At 25.1% G+C, this 16,532-nt stretch overlaps 3 protein-coding genes across 5 annotated transcripts in view; 2 read left to right on the top strand and 1 right to left on the bottom strand.

Annotated features, from left to right (window-relative positions):
- LOC141533917 (uncharacterized) overlaps positions 1–16,532 on the bottom strand; it is a 46,107-nt gene that overhangs the window by 28,022 nt on the left and 1,553 nt on the right. The window lies entirely within an intron of this gene.
- Positions 8,749–12,624, top strand: Xport-a (exit protein of rhodopsin and TRP A). Its single transcript, XM_074252929.1, has 2 exons — positions 8,749–8,865; positions 12,200–12,624. The coding sequence occupies exon 2, from the start codon at positions 12,214–12,216 to the stop codon at positions 12,457–12,459; it is 246 nt and encodes an 81-aa protein (XP_074109030.1). The 5' UTR covers positions 8,749–8,865; positions 12,200–12,213; the 3' UTR covers positions 12,460–12,624.
- On the top strand, positions 13,479–14,107 carry LOC141533820 (uncharacterized). The gene is given in 2 exon segments (XM_074252903.1): positions 13,479–13,752; positions 13,755–14,107. Coding segments are annotated over 2 exon segments (627 nt in total).

The raw sequence follows: 16,532 nt of genomic DNA, 5'->3' as shown, positions 1-16,532 counted from the left end.
GACCGAGTCGGAGAGGTTACTAAACTCTAGAGTTCAGTAGCTTAGGTTCAGGAGTTAATCAATCAAGCAGTTTCTGATCCACTCGAATAAAACTGAATATACCCAATAAAATACCTTTTTTTCCTTTTCTTGATAAAGTTAGAACCTACTCAAACGATTGATATTAAATGTGGGTCAGTTTCGATGGCCAATAAGATTTCGATTGCCACACGATTCATGTAAATCGGTCAAGTTTTTTAGAAGTTATGGATTACTTACTTATATGTACACACAATTGGATATCTTGCAAAATGTCATAGTTATAATATGATATCTTTATAGATTTTTAAAATAGTGTTGGCATCTCGAAATTTCATTTTTGGAAATCAAAAACAATAAAGAAAAAATTTGTGCCTTTTCAAGGTTTCACTTTGTATCTGTATAACTTTATCTTAATTAAAAGTTGCAGAAATCAAAAAAAAATTTTTTTTTGGAAATTTGAAAATTTATATTAAAAAAAAAAAAAAACCACCCTTTTTAAAATTTCAGGATCTTTCAAGATCAGTACAAGATATTGAACAAAAAAAAATTGAGCCAAAATTTTAACTTCGAACATCATTTTTCACGATTTTGAAAAATTCAAAATTTGACAAATTTGGCATTTTTCAAAATTTTTTTCCAAAATATTTTTTTTTTCAATAGCTTCAAGTGTCTTCTTTTAAACAAACAAAAGGACATTCCTGTATCTATAATAGCGTTTGAGAAATAACAAAAACAAAATTAAAAAACTGGAAAAATTGAGAAATTTTGAATTTGCATATCTTTTGAAAACAATTTTTTTATTTTTTTTTCTTTGGCAGAACTTCGGTATATGATAAAAGAAAACTTTTGACCAAAGATTCTACAATATTGACTCTTAATAATAACTAATCTTTCTCAAAAAAAAAAAAAGATTATAAAATTTTGGAACTCGTTAAATGTCTCTAATGATAACTAGTTCCATATTTTAGTAGCTGTTATTAAAAATGATTTCTCAAATGTAACAATTCTGCAATTTTAAAAATTAAGTTATGAATTTAGATTCACCCGTTTTTCGTACTTAATCCACTAAGCTCATTAAGTAATTAGAAAAAGACAGAAAATTAGTTTCAATCGATGGCAGTAGATAGAGGTAAAAATTTCCATAATTATTGAAAGAAAAAAATGGAATCTTGCTTAATCTACTTGCCTCTTCTCTAACCTAATAACATAATTTGATATCTATATTTGTCACTTTACTTATGAATAAATCAGAATACATGAATATATTCGCGGCTATTTTATAAAGTCATTACTTCTTCTAATGGTTTTGACCTATCTTGCGCTTTCTCGTACTACGAAAGCTCTGGAATCGAGAATTCAATTTATGGTTTTTATTGTTTTTTTTATTGATAAGCTGATATGCTCGTTACAGTAAAAAGTTACTGATTGAGGATAAAAATTTATATTTCAATCTATTTTTAATGAATATCATTTTGCTTCATAGTGTCTACGGAAAACCAAACAAAGTAAATTCAACAGTTTTTGAATATTGCAATACCTTTAAATTTTTTTTTTTTTTATTGAAACAATATCATTCTTCATAAAGAAAAAGTTATAATAAAATCTCAGTTTTCTCTGAAGTGTATGATATCGTTTGTAATATTTTTCACAGGTTCATTGAATAAAAAATTTCAAATATTACTTTTTTTTTTCCGAGTATGAACTTGATAAAAAAAAGACGCTATTTTTATTGTTTAAAATTTTTAAAACGAGCTAAGACGTTATTCAAATTGCTTTCTCAGTTAATTTAAAATCTAAATAAAAAATAAATTGAAATTGAATAAATGAATATTAAAATAATAATAATAATAAATATTTTTAAACAAACATTTAAAGTAACTTAATGTCAAAATTACTGTTAACATTACTGCAAACACATATTACTGTTTTCTTGTTATAATAACATGTCATTATTTTCCAATTATAATCAACCTATATGTTTCTCATTCGATTGAATGTATTTATAGCCCTCAGGGAATATCAGCTTCAGAGCCAAAATTTATTAATAAATAAATTTTTATAGAAAAGATTAAATTATGTTCATTAATAAATTTTGAAAAAATAACTTCCCGCTAAAAAAATTGAAGATTTTCAAAAATCCGGAAGTTATTGGTTTTACCCCGCTTTGCAAAAATCGAGTTTTGATCAGATCCCGACGTTTTAAAGTCCTAGGAAGCTTCCCTGACTACTCTCGCGAGGGTGTCACTATGTGTAAGTATGTAAGTCTCCGATAACTTTCAAACGATTTTAACGATCTTATCGCGGTTAGCACTATTTGAAAGGGCTTGACCAAACTTTTATTTTGAATACAATTTAGACCGATTCGGACGGGTAGATTTTGAGAAATCTCAAAAAAAAATTTCTTCAAATGTGGTTTTTTTTTTTTAACTGATGATTTTTTTGATTGATGAAGATAGATATGCGGTCGATGGTGTTAAAAAAGTTGTGAATACTAAAAGTTTCATGCTTTTATGTGATTGGAAAAATTTTATACTAATTTGTAGAATTTTTCTTTTCACGTATTTTAATAGGGAAAATCATTAGCTGAACAATATAATAGAATTTTCAGATTCTACTGAGATGAATAATTATAATGAACGATTACAAGTCAGAGAAAATGAAAAATGTAAATTATTACAAGAATTTACTTAAAATAACAATCCAGACAATCCAGCAAGAGAATCCAAGCCATCCTAACGTGAACGGTTATCCTATCTGAATAATCGATCGTAAAAGGAATTCATGCTGGTTGCCATATAGTTTCATGATTTGAGCACACCAAATCGATTTTACATGTAACATATAGTTGAATAATTTGTTCAATCGTTACATACACACACATTGAAGCTATCTTTTGATTAAATAGTTTGCGATTCTGAAATGAACTTGATTATGACGTGAATTTGAAAAACTTATGAGATGTTATTAATGTATAGAAAAAACTAGATTTTTTTTGCTAGCACCCACAGATATTTTTTTAAATACCGGTTCAAATTTTAGTCCTTAATTTTTGGTACATGAAAAAAAGGCCATTCAGCTGCTGAATGGAAGTAGATTTCTTCCCTTTATACAGAACAATTTTGGAAATTCTAATCTATATTATTGAGAGAGTAAAAAAAATTTTTTTTGGAAATTCAATATTTTTGAAAAAAAAAAAAAAAACACCCTTCTAAAAATTTCAGGATCTTTTAAGATCAGTACAAGGTTTTGAACAAAAAAAAAATTTATCCAAAATTTGAACTTCGAACGTCATTTTTAACGATTTTCAAAAATTCAAAATTTGAAAAATTTGGCATTTTTTTTTTTAATTTTTTTCCAAAATATTTTTTTTTTCAATAGCCCTAAGTGTCCTCTAAGTTTCCTCTATCTATAATAGCGTTTGACAAATTACAAAAACAAATTTGAAAAACTGGAAAAATTGGGAAATTTTGAATTTGCATATCTTTTGAAAAAAATTTTTGATTTTTTTCCTTTGGCAGAACTTTGTTATATGATAAAAGAAATCTTCTGACCAAAATTTGTCCAAATCGAAAGGGGTCGATTCCAACTATTTGTCGATTTGAAATAGAATGACCCATATGTATTTTCTGAACCAGCTCGACGACCTGAGTCGTAGGAAACAGCAAAATTTTTCGATAGTTCCGCCATGAGAACAAATGCATTAATTAGATTTTTACTAAATCTACTAAAAAAAAAAAAAGGAAAAATTACGATATATAATGTAATGTGTGGCGCTGTAAAAATTACAGTTTCAGATTGAAATTTTTAAAGATTTTGTAATTTTTACATTGTAAAATATAAATATTACATTTAAAAATTTGAAAATTAACATTCAAAGTTCAAATTTTAAAAACATTATTTCAAACCGCAATTTTTCTTGTTTTAAATTTAAAGTGTCACTTATTTTTATGTATATCGTATTTTTCCGTGTATTTTTTTTTTTTATTTTGAATTTTTCTCATTAAAATAACAAGAATTTTTTATGACTTTCCTAAAGTTTGAACTTTTTCAAAAATATTCCCAAAAAAAAGTTATAAAAAATTCAATTTCCTATAAAATTGTTCTTCATGTTGCTAACATGTATTGTTTAGAACATATGAGTAGTTAAATATTTTTTAATTAAAAAAAATTGGATAACTTTTTAGTAAAAAATTAAAATCCTTTTTTTTATCCTGAATCTATAAATTTTAATTTTCAAGCACCGATAGTGCTGAAAGCGCAATTTTTTCAGTTCGGAATATATACTTTAATTCATCAGACATGTTCGATAATTGCTAAATTTACGATTTTTTACCTTTACTTTACCTAGGTGGAAAGAGGTTGTCACAACCAGTGACTTTTAGTTGTATTAATGCAACGCTTTGTAGTACTTTAATAATTAAATCCTCGTGAGAGATTGTGAATTTGCGAAGGCGCAAAAATGAAAATACAAATGGTATTCAACCATACGACATGTAGTCGATTAAATTCACCAGAAATAATTTTAATGCATTAAAATTCCCTTTATAAATAAAATATAATCCATGAGACAATAAAAGTTGTCAAATAAAAATAAAACATTTAATGCGCAGTAAATATTTATGACTGAAAAAAAAACTATTTAATAATTCCTTTCACAATATCAATATTTGACGTCGTCTTTTAATATTTAAGTTAAAAAAAAAAAAAAAAAAAAAAGGAAGACTGAGAAATAAATAAAACTCGCAACAGCAAAAAATAATAAAAATATAAATAAAAAAAATAATTAAAAATACTGGGTCTACTGATTCTCTGAATTTCTCCGATTTTTTTCAAGTGTCCTTGCAGTGTTGATAAAAGCCTGTTACTAAATCATAAGGATTTAAGTTATATTTTATTATTTTTTGTGAATTAAGAAAATCTAGTTAAATAGCATCACCACAATTTAATTGAAGTTTTAATACCTAAAATTATTTATTCCGTTGAACCCCAATATTAGATACACTGATAGAAAAATAAGAAAAGTTTGGAAAATTCAAAAGTGCACGCCTCATAATCTCATTTTTCACAATAAAATTGATTAAAATAAAATATAAAAAGCAAAATAATAAGAAACAAAAAACTCTGCTAGGTATGATTTAGCGGCGCCGTAATTCCAAAGTGAGAAAAAAAAATATTACAATAAAAAAAATATATAGTGGCGCCATAACTCTAAGGTGAGGAAAAAATATACTAAACAATAAATGTATATATAGATATACAAATATACAGTTGTATTTTAGTTTTTTACAAATTATAATTAAACGACAGTACTTAGAACGCTAATATTAACTAGGAATCAGCCCAAGGTATATAACTTTATATAATAAGAAAAAAAGTATTCTGGTACGATAAATTTTTCGACCAATTTCTCTGCCACATACATGGATCCATAAACACAGACTGACGGACGTCCAATAATGATTGATTTTAATGTTATTATTTACTATGTTAAACAAAATAATTGTTCATAAAAAATACCATATGTGCTTGATAGATTATTTAACTCGATTTTAGTGCACTCATATTATCCTGTAAGTGTTATATTAGTGAGAAAAAAGTCATTCAAATTTCAAAAGACTGGGTTTTTTGACATGTCGAAAGTAGAGCACTGCCTCCGCTCCGCTAATGAGGCGTGCAATCATAAGAAACAAAGTAAAATAATAATATAATAATAGTAATAATTCTTATAACATTTATATAATTGCACACATTCAACGCCATTTAGTTGCTAGTATTAGAAATTTAGTATCTGAATGAATTTTATACTTTTTACATATCATCCATTTTAATTAATTTTATTATGAAAAATGAGATTATGAGGCGTGCACTGTTGGATTTTCCAAATTTTTTCATAATAAAATTGATTAAAATAAAATACAAATACTTTTAAATCTTTTACGCCATTGTCTACCTCATGTCTACATTTATGACGTTATAATTTAGCAAACTATTCACTTTTCTCTTAGTGCAGATGTGAAAAAAATTCTTATTAAAGACATTACTATAGTTTATAGTTTAATTTGTCTGAAATAGTTCTGTTTCAACTGACTAACCAGGCTCGAACTTGAAAGTTTCAATGCAGAAGATATGAAAACAATATAAATTTTGTAACTACTAAATCAATTATGAGTTAGAGAACTGAAAAGTGCATTATAAGCAGATAAAAGTTTTGAACTATTGCAATGATAAATTTTTTCATTTACTTTAATCGTATATAGAAAATGTTTTAACATGAAAACCATTCATACTCAAAGAGTGTTGCTGACTTTGAAATTAATTTCGAAACTTACTAACTTTAAGGCAACCGTGTAAACATATAAAAAGTTTACTGTATTACGCGAGAATGCTCACACGAGTATCTTCTCGAAACTTGTGAAAATCATTATATTTTATCTTATTTACTGTCATCTATATTGCACACATCCAGCGTGAACCTTTTAACATGTACTTTAGTTAAGCACAGAGACAAATTTATTTACATCTTTATTCAAATTTTATTTTAAGGTTATTTCAATGAAATCTGTGATCTGAGGAAAGTTTTTTTTTTTTTATCTTAAAACGAAGAATTCAAAATTGTTAAAAGAAAAAAAAATTGTTTATTCTTTTCAAAAATGTTTTTTTTTTTATAAAGAATTTAATTTTATTGATGAAAGGTTGATTGTTTTAATTAATACTAGATTCAAGATAAAAAATTATTGAAATATTACACTGATAGAAAATTTATGTTGACTCAAGAGATATTTTCTTGATCTAAGAATTTATTTTGGAAGACAAATGATTATTTTGCTTTAAGAATTTCTTGTCTTGATTTAGATTTTCTTGGCTTAAGAGCTATATTATCTTCAATCGATACATTTACTTTTTCAACCAAAATAACATTATCGTTTAAAAAACTTAAAATAATTCATCAAAGTATATTTCAAAAACTAAATAGTCTTTAATTGTTATACCGAAAAAAAATTATTTCTTGGAAATAAGTAAATTAATGACTCAAAAAAAAAAGCCATTCTTAACACAAGTCGGTAACATCTTGAATCAATGTTATCGCCTATCTTGAACCAAGGGACAAAAATTCTTGAAAGAAATATATCTATATCTAGTTTCAAGAGTTCAAATTTTGATGAAAAAAAGTTTCTTGAATCAAGATTGTTTTTCTATCTAAAGGAAAAAAATCGTGTGAGAATGAAGATAAATTTAACAATAATTTTTCAACTTATCGCCATATTTTAATCACTTTTATATCCTTAAAAATGTTACGTTTATAGTTATAGCTCTCCATACAAATGAACAGAAAATTTAAACACTGCAAAAGAGTTAACTTGTTAGGACGCGCGTGTTTTTTAGTATCACTTTCATTGCAGCATCCTCTGATAAGTTTAATGGTCTCTAGTGAGAAAAGAGTTTATAACTTGCACGCTGGAGGGTTAAAAAAATGACTACAATGCCTTGGAAGGGAAATAAAATACTGGAGCAAAACATTGGATTTACACTTTGCGACTAAGATTTTTTACCTTTCAAGTGACTCTATTACCTTTTTTTTTATTTCAAATGCTATACTTCAATCCAGTAAGTAAATTTATCGAAAACTCGAATTTAATTTAAAAAAAAATTAACTTGTATCAACAGAAAAATTCTTGAACCCAAAAAATAATCATTGTCTTGAATAAAAACGAAAAATTCTTCAAAATTATTTACTTGGTTCAAATAAATTTATTTTCACAATTTAAACACAATAAATGTTAAACTTACACATAAAAGTGTTAAATATTTAACACAAAATTTTTTACTGTGTGATAATTAGAAAATGCTATCAAAGTTAATTAATTAAACTATATATAAGTAAAAATAATGATTAAGGTGTCCTATAAAAAAAAAGTTTACAATATTGATTTGATTTTTTCACACTAAAAAAAAAAAAATTTAATATTCATGATCACTCTTATAGTGTCAATAATTCGGGCTTTTACTTTATGGAAAAAAAAAATTGACATTGAGAAATTTTAAAAAATAACAAATTCAACTTTAAAAAAAAAATTTTTTTTTGTTAAATAAAATTAAAAAATAGTTAAGTGACTAATTTTAATTTCATTCAAAAATTTATTAAAAATTTTTTTTTTTAAATAAAAATTTTTAAAAATAAAAAATAAATTAAATAATTAATTTCCAAGTTTTATAAAAATTTGAAAATTGTTTCTTAACAAATTTTTTTTTTTTTAAGATTTTTTTAATTTTGGTAAAAAAAACTTAAAAGAACTAAAAATTTTTCATCTCAGTTTTTATAAATCGAATATCTTCGTAACAGCTTGATCGATTGACTCTAGTTCGATTTAACTCTCAATAAACCTTTTTGTAGCCATGTGGCGTGTCTCAATAAGTTGATTTACTTTAAAATAGCTTAGGATAAAATTTTATTTACAATCTAACCGGGAATATTTATAATAACTTCTATTTCTAAGACCTCACACGTGTAAAGCTGATGAAAACTCTTCTTAAAATTAATATAAGTTCCCATGTTTTAAAATAATTAGGTTAATTATTAAAATAAAGTTTGAAAAGAATAATTTTATTTTGTCGTTTGTTATATTAGAGTTCCAGGAATAAAATAAAAATCCTGGTAGCATTGCGAGATAATAAATACTAAGAGATACTTGAAAAAGTTTTTGCACTGCTAGGGGGTCAATAATGAGCTTACAAGCTACTAAAGAAGCCCTTCTCAGTAAAAATTGCCGGGTGATCCGGACGTGGAAAAAGTTTGCGCCAGTTCGGTGTCATGCAATACGCAAACTTTCTTCAAACTCGCTTGAGGTAACTTCACAATAAGTACTGCATACTTTACGATACTTTTATTAAACAATCAGGTGCTTTTATCTTTAATTTATTATTAATTATATTAATTTACTGTAAGTTGTTATTATTAAACAAAGCGCGTTATCTATATAATTAAGAGAATAAGCAAAATTTTGTGGCCAGTGTATTTATATAATAAAATGGGATTTTATGGTTTAATTTGGTATCATTGCAAAAGTCTTGACTTGAATTTGTGCTTTTTCAAGATTTCATTTCATTTTCACCGATAGTCAATTTATGATGATAAGTATTTAGGCTGCATTCGAAAATACTCTATTTTTAGATACATAATTAGGAAATGACCTTGTATCTCGTGAACTATTGACATTTTTAAAGATATAAACTCATCCTGATGTTACACTCATCAAGACCTTTCATTTGAGTACCCACATAAATTTTTCATATATTTTATATATTTATATATTTCACAAATATGATATATATAAAATATATAAAAAAAAGCCATGTGGGTACTCAAATGAAAGGTATCAATGAATGTAACTTCAAAATGAGTTTATATCTTAAAAAACATCAATAATTAAGAAAGTACAGTGTAATTTAACAAATGTCTTGTGAACTATTGACATTTTTAAAGATATAAGCTCATTTCGAGGTTGCACTCATCAAGACCTTTCATTTGAGTATATCCACATCAATTTTTCATATATTTTATATATTTATATATATTATATATATGTATATATGAAAAATATATAAAAAATGCATGTGAGTACTCAAATGAAAGCTCTTGATGAGTGTAACATCGGGATGAGCTTATATCTTTAAAAACGTCAATAGTTAAAAAAGTACAGTGCAATTTAACAAAATTTATTATTTAATAAAGCAAAATTTTATTAATCTCTAATTCTCAAGTCACGGCAGTCACAGAGTGACTGCAAGGTTGCTAGTTTTCATTATTCATAATCATTAAAAACGATAAATCGGTGGTTAAAGTGAAAATTAAAAATATTTATTCTATGCGAGAATTTTTTTAGTGTTTAATTACTAAACCACATTTATCGATTTTAATTTTTGTGCGAACGTAGTTATATTGATTTAAATTAAAAGTATGTAAGCTTTAACAAATGTTCATTTTATGCAGCGTTTTATGATTTAATGGATCAATTTATTACTCTTGAATGAAATATGTAATTGCCTTAAAATACCTAGTTGACGGAAGAAATTAAAATTATCATTTTTATTACCCTATTAAATTAAGTTTTATAAAAATTTATTAAAAGAAAAAAATATTCACACCACAATATATATTTTACGGAAGGTAATATTAGTTAAAGTGCATTTATAACCGATTTAAAATTATGTATATTAACCATAGCTTTTAAGTACTCTAAAAAAAAAAAAAAATTTTTTTTTTCGGAACGACTTCAAATCCTCTAAATTAAAATACATGAAAGTCTTGAAGTTAGTCAAAGGTTGAAACTCGCAAAAAACGGGCCACGATTAATTATTGGTTAAAATTTAGGCGCGCTATTCAAATTTCTAGTAATATTAATTCTTGATTTTCACCTATTATTTGCATTTAATACATACAAATCATCGACGGATGATTATATCAACCGGCTCAAGAATGAAACGATGAAATTCAATTATAAACTACAACCAAATATCAATTTCTAATGATCATAGTTATGACAATGGCTATTATTACCAATACAAAGAAGCGAATGAACTTATAACGAGCTCGGTCGAATATAATCAAATGTTTAATAAATTAGGGTTAATATCATCAGATTTATAAGAACTAGGCTTCTTTGTTACATAATAATTTTATTAACTTGCATTGATATTTATTTTTTTTAATTTTTCCATTTTATTTTGACAGTATCATTGAAGACAGATGATTGATCTTTGTCAATTTTTTTTTTTACTTTTTTTTACTTGCCCATCTACAACGAAATTTTTTTTCGTGAAATATATGATAAGGGTTTATAGAAAATAGCTAATTCAAGCACAATTGCAAAAAAAAATTTTTTTTGTGTCAAAGCTGTAAATATTAAAGCAAAAAATTGGAAAAATTCCTAACTGATAATGAGATTAATAATTTTGTTTTTTTTAATTAATGTATACAAGTCTAGCGTTTTGAATGATTCTTCGTTCAGAACTTCTAAACTTTTTATAAATATGCATTTTTAAAGTTTTTCGAGTGTCTGATTAAAAGAAAAAAAAAAAACAAATCAAAAGTTGCTCTGAAATATGTAATTTTAAGTTTATAACTATTTTAAATTCAAAACACTTGAAAACAATTTTCAAACTAGCTAGCGTAAGTTTGATAGCCGCGAAATAAGTTTAATTTCAATCAAACAAACGTCAATCACTATAAAAGTATGTCCGTATAAGTAGTGGGATTATGAGAATTTTTCGTTAAATCAATTCGACTTTAATGAGCATAAAATTGATAAAGAAAAATTTCCAATTATCAAATTATTTCCGAAGAGAAAGCTATAAAAAGTATAATTATATAACCGGGTAAATATTATTATTATTATTAATTGAAACTGAAAAGTGATAATAATTATAATAATTTTTAAAATAAGTTTTGACTAGCAACCTTGCAGTACTGCCGTGACTTGGGAATTATAAAAAATTAAAATTTTGTTTTATTAAATAATGAATTTTGTTAAATTGCACTGTACTTTCTTAACTATTGACGTTTTTAAAGATATAAGCTCATCCTGATGTTACACTCATCAAGAGCGTTTATTTGAGTACCCACATGCATTTTTTATATATTTTTAATATATACATATATATAATATATATATAAATATATAAAATATATAAAAATGCATGTGTGTACTCAAATGAAAGCTCTTGATGAGTGTAACATCGGGATGAGCTTATATCTTTAAAAATGTCAATAATTCACAAGATAAAAGGTAATTTCCTAATTATGTATTTAGAGATAGAGTATTTTCAAATGCAGCCTAAATATTTATCATAATAAATTGACTATCGGTGAAAATGAAATGAAATCTTGAAAAGGCACAAATTCAAGTCAAGACTTTTGCAATGATACTAAATTTCACTAAAAAAAAAAAAACGATTTTCTCATATGATTATCCTGAAAACAAAATTTTTACTTTTATTAAAAATTATTATTATTATTATTTCTTTATAATAAATAACAATTTTCTTTTTTTCATATCTAAAATATTAATGGCATTTTAAAGTAAAACTTTTAAGCACTAAGTCGTAAATTTGATCACTGGCTCAATATTTATCTAAATATTAGTTTTGAAATAAATAATATAATTAATGATAAAATTTTCAGATGACATTAGAGTCATGGTGAGACGTGATCGAATTGAAAAACCCGATAAAGAAGAAAAAAAATTGGCAACCGTTGAGGAAGAAGAGAAAGACTTGAATCAAGGTTTCGGTGATTGGTTAAGATCAACTGACGGTGTGGAAATGATGAGGCTATTTGTAATAACCAATTCGCTGCTTGTTTTTGTGACAATCGGTTGGCCTAATATCCAGCAAACCTGGTCCATAATCAAGGATTATGTAATGGGCGAAGAAGAAGAATAATAATAATAAATGCTGGTGAAATTAAATGTAAACCAACTTTAAAAAATTATAAATAGTAAACGCCAATATATATTTTATTTTAAAAACTGTACCAGTACCAGGATGTTAAAAATTAAATTTTAATGAATGACAAAATACCTTGTGCTCATCTAAAACTCGGACGGACATTAAGTTTATTCCTCATTTCTTGAACAAGTATCGATTTTCGAAGCACTACTCCGAGAAAACTGGCTCAACGTGAGTAATTGTGTTACTCGGGTAAATTTTACGCTATTACGGAGCAACGTGAAAGTGAAAAAGCCTCGTCTCCAGAGGAAGTACTATTCCCGAGTGGAAATTTAAGAAAGATAAAAAATTTTATTACTAATACAATTATAATTATAAGATACACTGATAAAAAAAAAAAAACTATTTTTAGTCAAGAAAAATATTTTTGATCCAAGAAAATTATTTTGACGAGAAGTAATTGTCTTTTTCAAGAAATTCTTGTCTTGAATTTATATTTCTTGAATTGAAAAGTCTAATCACTCCGATCGATAATATTTTTATTATTTTCGATCGATACAAATGAATTTTTTATTTAAAAACAATTTTTTTCAATAAAAATAATTTTATTTAATTAAAAAATTATTGATTGTTAATTCAAGAATAAATTTTTTTATTTATAATTTTATAAGTTTGTCAGAAAAAAACATGAAAATAAATTTAGCAGATATTTAATAATTTTTAGAATTTTTTTAACAAATAAATTGTGGCAAAAAAATTGACATTTGAAAATTTCAAAAAATTAAAAATTCAATTTTTTAAAAATCATTTTTTGGAACTATTTTTTCCAAAAATTCTCTCATGACTGCTAACTTTAATGTCATAAAAAAACTTTGAAGTAAAAAAAAATTTGTATTTTTCTAAATGCCAAAAAATATTTATTAATTATTTTTTTTTTTTTATAATTTTTGAATTTTTTAATTAAATCATTTTTTTTTTGTCAGTGTAAAATAATTTAAATTTAAAGAATAGTCATGCTGGCTTTTGCAATTCGTGGTTTTGTTTTGCTTAGCGTTATTGGCTGGTACAGTAATAGCGTTTGGAAAATGATTGATGGTTACTTTAGAGACAAATTTGACAAGTATTTACGTGAGGAGTATCAAAAGTATCCGCAAATGAAAAAAGACGTCCAGCTTATGGAAAAAGAAATTAATGAAATTGTTGGAACAGCGGAAAATATTGATAGCAAACATCGGGAAGAATTATTGAAAAAAATTCAGAAAACAATCATTTTAAAGAAGAATTTCATTTAAATTCTAAATCAAAAGATGATGGTTTTAAATTTAATGATAAAGAGGGAAAGAAGGATAGGGTCGAGGTAAAATCGAGTAGAAAAAATTTAAAGAAGAAAAAATTGAAATTTAAAAATTTAAATCCAGATAAATTAAGAGGCGAAATTTACAACGAAGATGACGACTTTTCGGAGTTTGAAAGTGATGATGATAAAAAAATTAAGTTTAAAGGAATACGAGTCAGTAGTTTAGCGTTCAAACCTAAAGCTGATATTGGTAGTCTTGATATTGTTTCAGAAGATGAATTTTGCCCAATTAGTTTAAATGATTACGATGAAGAAACGTGTCGAGAAACTAAAGTGTGGCCTTAATAATAAACTTTATTCTAAATCACTAATTTCAATATCATTTTTATTTGTTATGATATGATATACTTAATAAAAGTTCAATTTAAATAATAATTTGTTTAGAATTTTAGTAGTTTATTCCTACAATTTTAAAAATTTTTACACGTTCTTTTTTTTTATCAGCTTCACCTGTATGTCTGTTTGTATGTTTCTATGTTTGTAACGGTTCCATCCGTCTTGATCCCCGGACAAAATATCCCCGGACAAAAAATTCTCAAAGTAAATATCTCCAGACAAAATATCTTAAATAATTAAATTTTTCAATGAAACATTTTGAAATAATAATTAACAACGAATACTACATAATTAATTGTTATCAAAAAATTTATTATCAATATTACTAAAAAATATAATATTTCTGAATACTGCGCGGAAAAAAGTAAACTGTAATATTCACTCGGATTCCGGTTAGTTTTTATAGTTTCAAACAGTAAAGCGGACATCGGGGTGGCAAAAATGTAAATATTACAGAACTTAATGTAGAAAGTATAAAAGCCACAATTTATAATTTAATATCCAAAATAAGTAATTAGTAGTTGTCACTATAGTAAATAACGACTCTTTTATCTTTAAAAATTACAGTTTCAAAAAGTAAAAAATTGCCATTTCAATATATAGTCTTTATTATGAAGAGAAGGGGGTCTCATTCTCTGGGAGAATTTAATATTTCAAACAGTAAAAATTATACTTTTAAAATATACATTTTACCAGTCTAAGCAAGTCAATAATTACAGTTTGATTTTTAGCGTTACTTTGTAAATATTGACGTTGCTTGTATTAGAAATTTACTAACTTTATTCTATACTTTTTACATATCATAACATCATTTTTTAGGTACAAAATGATAAATATTAAAGTCTGAATTGTTAATTATTATACTTAAACATTTTAGACATTTACATGGCGAATATTACTGTTTGAAATAGTATTTTCTTCCATGTAAAAAGTAAATTGTAAATATTACAATTTTACAATGTGAATAGTAAAATCATGTGATTTTACTGTTTGAAGTGGTAATTTTTAGCAGTTGATCATTACTTATTATAAATCGACTGTTATTTATTACAGTTTACTTTTTTCCGTGTGCAACTGTCAAAATATAAAATAAATTTATTCACACACAAACACGGGTAATATTGTTGCGCCCTTTTAACATGGTTTTTGTGTGTTTTATTCGACATTAGACCAACACAAACGCGTATAATCGTGTTGCGCTCTTTTATTATGATTTTTGTGTGTATTTATTCGATATTATTAATCTTAAAAAGATTAATGTTTATGTATTTAAATATTCTATCGTAGTGATATTAAGCCTCGGGGATATTAAGTCTCAGGGATATTTTGTCCGAAGATATTTTGTCGGATGATCAAAACGCTTGATACCGTTTGTGTAACCGACAATTTATATAATTCTTATCTATAATCAATAAGGCAAGAATTTTAATTTCCAACCATTATCTTTAGTCGATTTATCTAATATTAAGAAATCTTCGAACACCAAAGAGAAATTTTAATTCAACAAAATAAATAATAGTTTAAAAAATGAAAATGTTTGCTTTCGTTTGAGAAAGAGATTAAAAAAGTCGAAGAAATCATCTCCTTTAATTTAATTAATTGTTTACAACTTTCTCGTTTTCTAATTTTGATAGCCCGATATTTTGGAGTATCTTCGGATAATTTGAATTAAACTTTTTAAATTATAATCTTCCCGATTTTTTTTTTTTTTTTTTTTACTGGAATAAATTTTTTCACAAATTTCAAAAGCTTTTTTTTTAATAAAACAGTCAAAATATCGATTCATTCAGTATCTTGCATTTCATGAGAGGAATATTTTAATATTAGACTGGTCAAATAATTTTTTCCAACTTAATAAAACGTTTTCCGGTTCTCGTTCATTTCATATGAACGAAAAATTCATACGCATAGAAAAATACTCTTGGAATCGCTAAAAAACTGGATGAAATAATTATAATGAATAATAATAATAATAATCTCATCAAAAATAAATATTTTGTGAGTATAAAAATTACCTCCAAAGTTTTTAAAATTTTATGAATTTTTATTTGTCAAGAAAATATGAATTCATATTTTTGATACAAACTGAACAACAATTCAGTAAAGAAATATTTTCATATAATTTATTTCTATAAATCATGATTTTTTTTTACCTATTTTAGAATTTTAGAATTTTTTTAAATAGTTTAAATTTTAATTCGTTAGTTTGTTGATCAAAAGTCGAAATTTTAATTTTAAAACTCTTTAATTTAAAAATCTAGACAAGAAATTTATTTCTTATTGCAACTACTTACTAGATCAAAGTTATTCAAAGTTTCTACTCCAGAAAATTCCCATAAATTTCAAACAAATATACTTTTGATAAACTATGCAG

This window comes from Cotesia typhae, unplaced genomic scaffold, assembly GCF_013202065.1.
Source record: "Cotesia typhae breed Kobodo isofemale line unplaced genomic scaffold, CoteBio_Ctyphae scaffold_121, whole genome shotgun sequence".
Classification (NCBI taxonomy): Eukaryota; Metazoa; Arthropoda; class Insecta; order Hymenoptera; family Braconidae; genus Cotesia; species Cotesia typhae.
The sequence above is the reverse complement of the archived record's forward strand: the minus strand, read 5'-3'. Positions and strand labels throughout refer to the sequence as shown.

Excerpts from the sequence above, each read along its gene's own strand:
- Xport-a (XM_074252929.1), top strand. The coding sequence starts at position 12,214 with ATGGTGAGACGTGATCGAATTGAAAAACCCGATAAAGAAGAAAAAAAA.